The sequence below is a fragment of the Hylaeus anthracinus genome, unplaced genomic scaffold, assembly GCF_026225885.1.
Source record: "Hylaeus anthracinus isolate JK02 unplaced genomic scaffold, UHH_iyHylAnth1.0_haploid 11978, whole genome shotgun sequence".
Taxonomy (NCBI): domain Eukaryota; kingdom Metazoa; phylum Arthropoda; class Insecta; order Hymenoptera; family Colletidae; genus Hylaeus; species Hylaeus anthracinus.
Window position 1 is genome coordinate 2,964,568 of NW_026534326.1, and position 11,764 is coordinate 2,976,331.

General features: G+C 40.0%; 1 protein-coding gene across 7 annotated transcripts in view; it reads left to right on the forward strand.

Annotated features, from left to right (window-relative positions):
* Window positions 1–11,764, forward strand: part of LOC128896875 (GATA-binding factor C-like) — a 149,703-nt gene that overhangs the window by 110,187 nt on the left and 27,752 nt on the right. For 5 of the 7 annotated variants that reach the window (XR_008462160.1, XM_054160426.1, XM_054160424.1 and 2 more), the window contains exon 5: window positions 6,547–6,684. The exons of 1 other annotated variant lie outside the window; for it this stretch is intronic. Coding sequence is in view for 5 of the 6 variants with exons in the window: in XM_054160426.1 (XP_054016401.1) it covers window positions 6,547–6,684 (138 nt within the window). In the remaining variant the exon portion in view is untranslated. The remainder of the gene's footprint in view (window positions 1–6,546; window positions 6,685–11,764) is intronic. One more of the 7 variants, XM_054160425.1, reaches the window with a different exon arrangement.

The window sequence follows — 11,764 nt, forward strand, 5'->3', positions numbered from 1 at the left end:
ATTTCCACGGGAGAATTCGTCAAATCTTACTGAATATCAAGAAATCATCGAAAATTGTGAATTCCTGGAATTCTGAGCATAAATGGATAGAATTCTCGGTAAGTCTTGATGTCACAATTCTTGTTTGGATGTATACAAGGAATTCCTATTGCGGAAATGCAAGAATATTTGGTATTGCCATGGGAGAATTCTTCAAATCTTCCTGAATGCTAACAAACTGTCAAAAGTTATGAATTTCTGGAATTGCTGCTATAAATGGATAGAATTCTCGGACATTCTTACCGTCAAAATTCTTGTTTGTATCTATCAAAGGATTTCCTATTGCAGGAGAGTACAAGAATATTTGATATTCTAAACCAAAAACGATCCGCGATAAAACGACCACCATGCAGTTCAAGGACTCCGGAATTCCGAGGTATTAGGGAATTGCTGAACTGGAATCGTTTACACGTAACCAATCACTTGATCAGTAGCGAGTCTGAAAATGCTGGTATTCCTCCCTTTTGCAGCGTGAAAGACTCCTTTATCGTCAACTTTCTTTTAGGCCCCCTATTTCCAAGTTAACACGTGTCCGTTCCTCAACGATCCCGGCGAGATAACGCTTATCGCTACACATTAAACTCATGGTTCCCGTTTCCCGTGTAATTGCTGGAAGACGCCGGCGCGGAGTGGGGAGGGGAGGGGAGGGGAGGGGTGTGTGTGTGTGTAATGGCAATACTTTATCGGTGACGTTTGCGCGGAACCGGTTGTCCTCAGAAGGCACCACGGGTCCGGACACTGACGGATATGACATTTCTGAAGTTCGCGGCGATCCACGTTTCTCTTCTCCTTCGTTTTATCCCTTCCATTCATCCGTGACTTCCTTCTGCCGCCCCTCTCACCCTCCCCTCCCCCGCTCTACCAACCCACCCCACCCCGCCCCCTCCAACTCCTCCTCTTACCCTCGTCCACCTTTTATTTCAATTCGATTTTTCTGCCGGTCCCCGTTCCCTTATTATCTCGTTTTGCTCGTCTCCAGTCCACGTCAGTTTGTCTCCTTCCTGCCTGTTGAATTTTTATTTTCGCCTCCGTGCTCTGTCCGCGCAGAAACTCAGAATGGCGGGGCGGGAGGGAGGGAGGGTGGGACGGGGATGGGGATGGGGAGGGTTCCTTCCACCAGAGGAATCGTGCTTTTATTTCCTGTCGGTCGTCTTGTCGCCCCTTTTTCGTTCAGGTGGATGCGCATGCTATCCCCAACCAGCCAGCCCCCCCCCCACCCCCCACCCCACCCCTCCCTCGCGTGCCATTCCTCTGTCATTCTTCAAATTGAAAACTGGATTATCGAAACGAGCGGATCGTGGTACTTGTTATTTGTTCATCCGTGCCGCGTGTCGACGTTCGGGGACGCTGGAAAGCGTTGCAATTCCGATATTTTGTCGAGCTAGGGTGTAAACAACGGTACGGAGTTTTTACAATTAACATCTCTTTGAATGCTTAGAAATTGTGGGAATTCGTGGTATCGCGACTGCAGTTTGTATAGATTGAAGGAATTTCTATTGGAGGAATGCAACAACATTTGGAATTTGCCAGGGCAGAATTCCTGAAATCACTCTGAATGTTTGGAAATCGTCGGATATTATGAATTCCTGGAATTGCCGACTAAAACCGATACAATTTTCGGGAATTTATAGTATCGCAATTGCAGTTTGTTTAGATTGAAGGAATTCCTATTGGTGGAATGCAAGAATATTTGGAATTGCCAAGGGAGAATTCTTTAGATCTTTCTGAATGCTGAGAAATCGTCGAAAATTGTGAATTCCTGGAATTGCGAGCATAAATGGATAGAATTCTCGCGAATTCTTTGTGTGAAAATTGTTGTTTGGATGTATCCAAAGAATTCCTATTGCAGGAATGCAAGAATATTTGGAATTGCCAAGGAAGAATTCTTTAAATCTTTCTGAATGCTGAGAAATCGTCGAAAATTGTGAATTCCTGGAATTGCGAGCATAAATGGATAGAATTCTCGCGAATTCTTTGTGTGAAAATTGTTGTTTGGATGTATCGAAGGAATTCCTACTGCAGGAATGCAAGAACATTTGGAATTGCCAGGGCAGAATTCCTGAAATCACTCTGAATGTTTAGAAATCGTCGGATATTATGAATTCCTGGAATTGCCGACTAAAACCGATACAATTTTCGGGAATTTATAGTATCGCAATTGTATAGATTGAAGGAATTCCTATTGGAGGAATGCAAGAATATTTGGAATTGCCAAGGGAGAATTCTTTAAATCTTTCTGAATGTTGAGAAATCGTGGGAAATTGTGAATTCCCGGAATTGCTGCCACACAATGATAGAATTCTCGGGAATTTCTAGTGCCAAAATTCTTGTTTGTATGTATTGAAGGAATTCCTATTGCAGAGATGTAAGAATATTTGGAATTCTCAAGGTAGAATTCTTCAAATCTTTCTGAATGCTAACAAATCGTAAAAAATCATGAATTCCTGGAATTGCTGCTATAAATGGATAGAATTCTCGGGAATTCTTAGCGTCGAAATTCTTGTTTGTATATATTGAAGGAATTCCTATTGCAGGAATGCAACAACATGTGGAATTGCCAGAATAGAATTTCTGAAATCACACTGAGTGTTTACAAATCGTCGGACTTTGTGAATTCCTGAAATTGCTGACATAAATGGATAAAATTCTTAGAAATTTTCGGGTGCAATAATTTCAAATTCGAAGCATTTCAAATAGGACTACAAAAATATTTTAACTAGAGAAAATAGCTTCACGTTTACAAGGCCGATATATAAGAAAATAATCGAGATCATAATTTCAAATACATAGAGCTTCTTCCTATCATTAGAATTAAGAATTCTGCACGAACATAAAATAATTTCACCAATTTTGAAGCAGTTATAAAATGCATGTGTTAATATTACAATTTGGAAGAATTCTTTTTCGATGTATTTGCAAGATATTTAGAGGCTGCTTGACGTACATTTCAAAGATCATTGAAATAAGGAACACCCTACTATTCATAGACCACTTAACCCCCCGTCAAAAGTGTCACCATCCCCCTCCCGAAAAGATAGAGGAGTGGAAAAGCGTACCTGGAGCATTGTCGGCGAAACTACAAGGGAAGCTCTACTCAGTAGCTAATGGAAAAGCGATTGAAACCTGTTTGAGCGAAAACGAAATAGCGCCGGCCCCTGAAATTGCACCCCCTTTGTGCCATCCCGCCGTGAGTCGCGTCACAATACGTTTCGTGCGCGTGTCCACGAATATAAAGTGTCCTTTGCTACTGTATTATTTTTTTTTTTGTGCGTCTCTGACGCGGAGTGTCTTCCTGTTTCTCGTTCGAGAGTACTCGAGGCCCTTTGTCCCCCGGGACGGTACAATGACGATTTTCGTACAGTCGCGAACTTTCGATTCGGTGGTTCCCGTTTTGTATTCGAAGTTCATCGAGGAACGCTCAAGGAAACCTGCGAACGATTTTTTTCGAGGAAAATTGAACTTTTGGCGACGTGGACGGGGAAGGGGAGACGAGTGCGGTATGGGAAAAATGAAATCGGTTCGGGATCGGTGTCGAGGAAAATTTGGAACTGTCTAAGCACAAATATTAGGTACAAGAATAATGCTGGAGAAAGTTTGGAATTGTTGGGGTTAGTGTTGATGAGAGGGTGGAATTGTTTGTGCAAACATACCAGATGCAAGCGTATTGCTGTGGAAAGTTTAGAATTTGTTGAGGTTAATGTTGATAGTAAGGTGGAATTGTTTGTGCACAGTTACTGATCACGAACCTATTGCTATGGAAAGTTTGGCACTGTTGAGATTAGTGTTGAGGTTAGTCTTGACATTACACTGGAATTGTGGAGGTTGTTGTTGATAAAAGGGTGGAATTGATTGTGCAAACCTACCGGATGCATGGCTCCTGCTATGGAAAGTCTAGAATTGTTGAGGGTATTGTTGACATAACACTGGAATTGTGGAGGTTAATGTTGATAAAAGAATGGAATTGTTTGCGCAAACTCTCCACTGCTGGAATTGTTCAGAATAAAGTTGACAAAATTGTGGAATCCTTTCAGCAAACCTACCAGATACAAGTCTACCGCTATAAAAACTTTGAAATTGTCGAGGGTAAATATTAACAAATCTGTGGAATTATTTATGCCCTTTCGATAGCAGCAGGCTCGCATCTGGTAGGTTTGCGCAAACAATTCCACCCTTTTATCAACACATTCCCTACTGCTACCCGCACTCCAGAATTGTTGAGCCAAAAAATTAATAAAACAGTGAACATACCGAGTTATCAATTCCTTCGAAATCGTTAATAAATAAACTAAATGAGATCAAACTACCTACCAATCGCACGCCTAACGACCCCTAAATCCCTTAAATCGTCATTGTTAACCTACCAAATAACAATTAACCGATCTACGGTCAGGTGTTCCAGATAAGATTCCCCAAAACTCACCCAATCCTCGCGTCGTTGAATCACACCGCAAAATATTCCCCCCGTCACTCTTCCGGATGATTCAGAAGTAAATGTCGGGACGACACGAAAACCCTCGCCGAGGCGAGCCGGCCATCAACCTAAGGGACTGTTTACACTGTTGGCCGCGAGGTACGGGGCGGAGAGGGGGGGAGAGGAGGGGGTCAGAAGGCAAGCCCGTGGGACAACGAACGAGAAGAACGCGACGCGGGGAGAAGGGGTTTTGGGGCGACGCGGTGTGTAATCATGCCTTATCTGTCGGATCTTATCAACCCTTGCGCGTAGCAAAAGGGGTCTGCAGGGTGCTCCGGGCCCCGGCGAAAACCTCTCCGCGTGGAATCAATACGCGGAGAGCCACCTCATCAATATAGAGGCTCCTATCTGTTCTAGATCTTTGACACCCTCGCCCGTCCAGCCTTTCACCTTCGCGGACAGAAGTGGACGAGGGCGAGAGTGGTAGAGGGTGGGGGTGGCGTGGAGGGGAAGGTGGAAGGGGGGGGGGGGGGGGGACAGAGTAGCCTGAAAATCGTCGATGGCAGCAGCTTCTCAGGCTAATGGTTATTAAACGGGGGGAGAAACGAATTTTTGCTGGCTGGTTCGCCGGGGGATCGTTAGCAAATGGAATATAACGCGATTAGGGGCGAGGAGGAGGCGTGGATTAAACTGGGCGCGCAATGTGCCGCGAACCTTACGAAACGTGGACGATGAAAAGTCGTCCTTTCGTTTTTCTTTGTTTTTTTCTTTTTTTTTTAAATTCGGATTTCACGTCAGGGACAAACTGTCTAGTTTCTCCCCTAATTATATCGCGAGAATCTAATTCTATCTGGTACCTCGAGAATGTTTCGATCCAGAATGTTTACTATCGACAGAGCTAGGAATTTTCGAAAATTACCCAGAAATACGTTCTTTCGATAGTTTCGTATTTTTAAAAAATCCTTCGTCCAATTGCACGCGGTTTCTCGTGTCGATCGTTGAGATCCGTTCACCGGATCGGAAAGTTACGATTTTTTCGTCGGAACTTCGAAATCGACGGAGGGCGGAAAGTCACTCGTATTTTTCAGAAAAAAAAAAAAAAAAAAAGAAAATTAATAAATATCGTTGTCAGGGATGCCAACGTAGAAAATTAGGTAGCGAAATGGATAATCGAATTTTGTTGATAAATCATCGAAACAAGATTTCCGTTCGACCCTCTGAGAAGAGGGTGCGAAGCAAGGTGGCACGACGGGGTGCACGACAAATCCCCCCTTTTTTTCGTTTAAGTGTTTGCCAACCGAGAACGCGGCAAACAGGTGTACCTGCGATCGTTTTCGATCCGTTCGCAGGTCAGATGACGGGAGGGGTGCGGGGGGAATGTTCTGTGGGCCACAGGTAAAAACACGGGTTCACGTTTCTACCCGAATCCGGTCGAATCGGGGATTAAGGGCGGCCGATTTCACGCGATCCCGTCTCAGTTTGTGGCTTCTCGATTCTGGAAGCAGCTCGACCGTAAGAATAGAATTCCTCGATCGATTACTCGACCTCGAAAACCTCTGACGCGACGAGGGATGAAAGATCCCTGAAAGGAGGGTTCCAGGGACCACGTAACATGCCCATTGGAAATTTTACGGTGTGTGAGTGGTTATTTGCATGGTGGGAGGGGTGGAGGATGTCTTCTATCCTTCTAATGTTTGAACATAACCTCAAAATTTATATATCGTCGAAGTTTGTATCGTATTTGCTGAGTATTAAAATTCTGGGTGAAGATGCTTGAAGCATTATGGGCATTATAAAACCACAGTACTTTATGTAGGACCGCCATTTTGTCAAAAACGGTCTTTTGGAAGAAACAAAAATATATTTGCACTCTGCAGAACGTACAAATTCACATACTAAGAGCGCAATCCATTTGAAGTTCTAGTTTTCCTGCAATTAATTCCCAAACAATAACAATTTATATTAATGAGTAACGTAACCTCTTAATACATTTGGGGGAAGTCCAATTACATTTCTCTGTAATTAATTTGGTGGATGCAATCAATCGGTGGATGTTGCCGTTACGGATGTGATATCTGTTTGTTTTTTTTCCAAAACTGTCGCTGCAGAGTGCGGCGAGGCGGGCGGGCACCAGCTGCGCCAACTGCAAGACTGCGACCACCACGCTATGGCGGAGGAATCAGGCAGGGGAACCAGTCTGCAACGCGTGCGGCCTCTACTACAAGCTCCACAATGTAAGTAATCGATCATACACTTGCCATAGCATCCATATTTCGTTCGTGAGATCTCGTTTGGTCGATCGTTTCTGCCACCTAACCACAGAATCCTCTCTGAATTTCTTTTGGGGGTTACAGTATCCTCGAGACGCTTTGGTAACTTTCTGTTTTACTACTAGAAGTGTAAATTGTTGGTTATTTATGGGAAGGAACATCGTACATCGAAATAATCGAATTTTACCCATCTTCGATACTTGTACATCACTTAGTTACGTTTCCAACCGTGTTTACTATTTTCTAAATTTCCCCAGAGTTATACTTTGTTCTATTCCGACCTGCATATAACGATTGCTAACAAAAACACGGGATTTATTGTTAGGATAAATTCAACGAATGAAAAAGGAATCGAAAAGTTCTTTGTCATTTTCAATTCCAACGGTTCGTTACCGAGCAATTAAAGTTTGTTCATGTAACGATGCGCGCCATCTGCATCCCAGTCAGCTGACCACGTGGCTGCGCAGAGGGCACTGCGCATGCATTTCCCGCGTAAAAACTTGAACCGCTCATATCTCGGTAACGAGAGTTCAGATTGAAAAATGGAAAAGGAACTTTCGATTCGGTTTTGCACGAAAAATACGATGCCACGTTGTTGCTATCATTGATATTAAAATTGTTTATTCATAAGCGAAACAAAACAACATTTTCGTTAACTAAAAGTCCTTTAACGAAGATTATTGATCATTCTACGTTACAAAAAGGTATGGGGAGTAAAAAAATGTTACGAAAAGGTTGCTTCAACCCCTTGTGTTCGTATGTCGGGCGATCCTCAACTGAATTGCCTTGAAATAAGAAAGTTTGCGCGACAGAGAGCTAGAGTAATAAACTTCCGGTGGAAGTAATAAGAAATTGGAGAAAAGCATGACGAAGAGAAGAAGGCGGAGGGATCGAAGAGACACATGCGGTAGAGATCCTTTTTCCGCGATCATGCCACTCGATACAATGTTTTTGAAAAGGGAGAACCGACAAAGGAGGTCGGGTATTAAACGACGGATACGAGATTCACATAATAAAAGCTTTCGCTGGATAAATACCGGAGGCAAAAGGTCGTTCTTTGGCCACCGTCGAAGCCACCGATCATCGCTTCGCAGGGTAGAGAGAATGTGTAGCAGGGGTCGGTAACGTAATATCGGATTGCCATTGTCGTTCTACCAGCCTCTCGAAATCCATTGTCGTCCGTCCACCGTGGAACCTAATTCCTAGGATCTTTCTCCATCATCGTTCTTTCTTCTTCGGTACAGGAACTTGCGTTTCCTGCGACATTTCCGCACGGTCCTCGATCGCCAACCATCCGAGACTGGCACACTTTTCAAGAACTTCGCAGACAAATACGTGCGCTAAGTCTCCGGGAGTCTTCCACGTAACCGACGTGCGTTGTTCGGACTTCTTTCTGTTGAAATCAATTTTGGAGAAATGATGACGCGATTATGTCGTATTTAATGACTGGTTGCAATCGGCGTCTGTGATTTTTAAATTACGATTTGGAGAGATTTAGAATGAGAAATTTTAATGGTATATGATTCTCTACTTCATGGAGTGCATTACGATATTTAAAAATAGTTTCTTGAACCAGATGTGTTAAAATATATCATTTGTAAATATGTTATATGGATATTATTCATTCTATAATATAATAGTATGATTATTTTATAGTAGTCTGCATTAAACAGTCCTTCGAACGTGGACTATTTCTAAAAATGTTTAACAACAAATAAAATAGAAATTTAAAAACAATAATATGATAACAAATTATTATTACAATATTATTATTGTTGTTGTGTGTATATTATTCATCATATAATAGTATGATTATTTTATAGTAGTCTGTATTAAACGATCCTTCAATAAACATCAACTATTTTCAAAAAGTCTAAACAACAAATGAAATAAAAATTAAAAAACAATAATATAATAATAAACGAAAAAAACAAAAACCCCAAGAATTTCAACGAAGTATCAATATAAACAGTTCAATCGACGTAAATTCCTCAGTTAACTGTCGCACAGTTTGCCACAACGAGCCCAGCAAACGACCCGAACGAGTTCCTTTAATATTTCCAAATTTAACATTGCTCCCGCGTCCCGTAATTTCTAGCTTTCTCAAACAGTTTGGGTGGCCCACTCGAGCCACCCTCCGAATCCTACCGGGGTGGATCGCCTCGGTATGACCCATGTTGTATCAACAATTAGGGCACTTTCCGTGGTGCCGGACGTGCGAAGAGTGTCGCTGGTGTGCCCTCTTCCCTAAGAACAAGGGGTTGGAGCGTGCTCAACGGCGTGTGACACAGGAAGCGACGGAAGCAAGCACTGCAGAAGAGTAGCGCTGGAAAAGACAAAGAATAGAGTAGATGGGGTAGTGGGTGGGGGGTGGGGGGTGGGGGTGAGAAAAAGGAAATCCCCTTGGATCGTGGAGTTTTTCTCAGGAACACTATTTCACCCAGAAGCGGTCTCCAACAGCGAACAGGCGACGTGGATTTCCGCGAGGCGGAAATCTTTGCCGGACTGAGCGTGGGTGGGACGGCCTTAATAGGCGAGAAATGTGTTGCGTCTGCTTCTGGGCTGCGAGTATTCTCGCGGCTCTCGTGCTGGAATCACTTGGCACTGTGATTAGTGACGCCGCCGCTGGACGTGGGACGTCCGCGGTACGGATTTTTAGGATTTGTTTGCCTTCGACCGAATCAGACCCCGGGAGCTCTCGATGCTGTATTTCGATTAGAGACGAAAACCCTCGAACCGATAACTTTGATCGAATATTCGACGTTTCATGAATAGAAGAATCTTTCGTTATTTTTCTTTCGTTTTTACGTACTTTACAATTATTTCGAATTAATTCCAATTGTTTTCGTGTATTTCTCAAGTATTTTCAATTATTTCTAATTATTTTTAATTATTTCACAATTATTTCGAATTACTTTCAATTACTTCACAATTATTTCGAATTACTTTCAATTATTTCACAATTATTTCGAATTACTTTCAATTATTTCACAATTATTTCGAGTATTTTTAACGTATTTTTCATTGTTTCGAAGTATTTGAAAATATTTCTCAAGTATTTTCAATTATTTCTAATTATTTTTAATTATTACACAATTATTTCGAATTACTTTCAATTACTTCACAATTATTTCGAATTACTTTCAATTATTTTCGAGTATTTTTAACGTATTTTTCATTGTTTCGAAGTATTTGAAAATATTTTTCAAGTATTTTCAATTATTTCACAATTATTTCTAATTATTTCCAATTATTTTGCAGTATTCCTCAAGTATTTTCAATTATTTCCAATTATTTTCCAGTGTTTCGAAGTATTTTAAAATATCTTTCAAGTATTTTCAATTATTTCACAATTATTTCTAATTATTTCAAATTATTTTATAGTATTCTTCAAGTATTTTCAATTATTTTACAATTATTTCGAATTACTTTCAATTATTTTCGAGTATTTTTAACGTATTTTTCATTGTTTCGAAGTATTTGAAAATATTTTTCAAGTATTTTCAATTATTTCACAATTATTTCTAATTATTTCCAATTATTTTTCAGTATTCCTCAAGTATTTTCAATTATTTCACAATTATTTCTAATTATTTCAAATTATTTTTCAGTATTTTGACGTATTTTGAAATATTGCAATTATTTTTCAGTATTTTCAATTATTTCACAGTTATTTCTAATTATTTCCAATTATTTTCCAGTGTTTCGACGTATTTTGAAATATTGCTCTAGTATTTTCAATTATTTCACAATTATTTCTAATTATTTCTAATTATTTTTGAGAATTTTAAGGTATTCGTCAAGAATTTTCAATTATTGCACAATTATCTGTAATTATTTGCACTTATTTTTGAGTATCTTGAAATATTTCGTAGTATTTTTCAAGTATTTTCAATTATTTTACCGGTAAATCTAACGATATCCCATTATTCTCAATTATTTACAGCTATTTCACAACTATTTCCCAATGACTTTCAATTATTCAATTACTTCCATCAAACGTTTCCCGTAGTAAATGAAATTTCAATGATAAAAGTTTCGGAATTTCGTGTACCTATGTCAACTGATAACCGACGGTCTCAGTGTGAATGAAATTTACAGGGATCGAAATAAATAATTCTTAGCGCAACATGATACGATATATCCTTTAGATATCCAAGCTAAGTTATGGTAAATCGAATGTCTAGATCTTCGTAGAACCATAAATCAAGTACGCAGAGGTAATAAAAATCCGCGTATGTTAATGGTCTGAAATGAAGATAAATGATTTCAACGATACCTTAGACGTTTATGCCTCGTTGTACGGTCTCTTCCGGAAAATGGACAACTTTCCTCGTGAATAAATATAACGACGACAGGTAGTCTTATTCAGGAGATCCTAGATGTCTGACACTTTGGTCTGACGCTGTCCGATACTCTACTTGCTTATGGCAATTCCTCGCATTCCCCTTAACTCAGCCTCGACGGGTTTTTCTCCTTACAGGACGTGATTCACACCTTCGCGTGGCATTCACATAATTTTCCAATGTTAAACAAGCTATAAATTTTTTATTTAATTGTCGACCGACCCCTCTACATAGATAAATTCTCGTATCGTTAAATACAACGTCATAAAACCGCACTTCTTTTAAACATTTTCATATTTCAATTAATTCTTATTAAATATCAATAATCTCGCACACGCTGACTCGCTAACATAATCCGTCATAATAAAGTTGTGTCTCTTTTAAATATCCTTATACTCTAACCTTACATATACTAATAAAATTGTATTCCTTTTTTTAAACGTTTCCATATTTCCCAACGATTCTCAACTCGAGCACAAAACATAGTAACGAAACAAACAACAAAATATAATAGTATATATATAAATAATAGAAGAATATCTTCCTGGAATGTTTCGATACTTGAATAATAATTTCTAGCGAATGTCGACAATTTCAAATTAAACAACAATTCAATTTCATTAAATATCGATAGTTCTATACGTGGTAAACTCAAGCACAAAACATAGTAACGAAACAAACAATAAAATATAATAGTA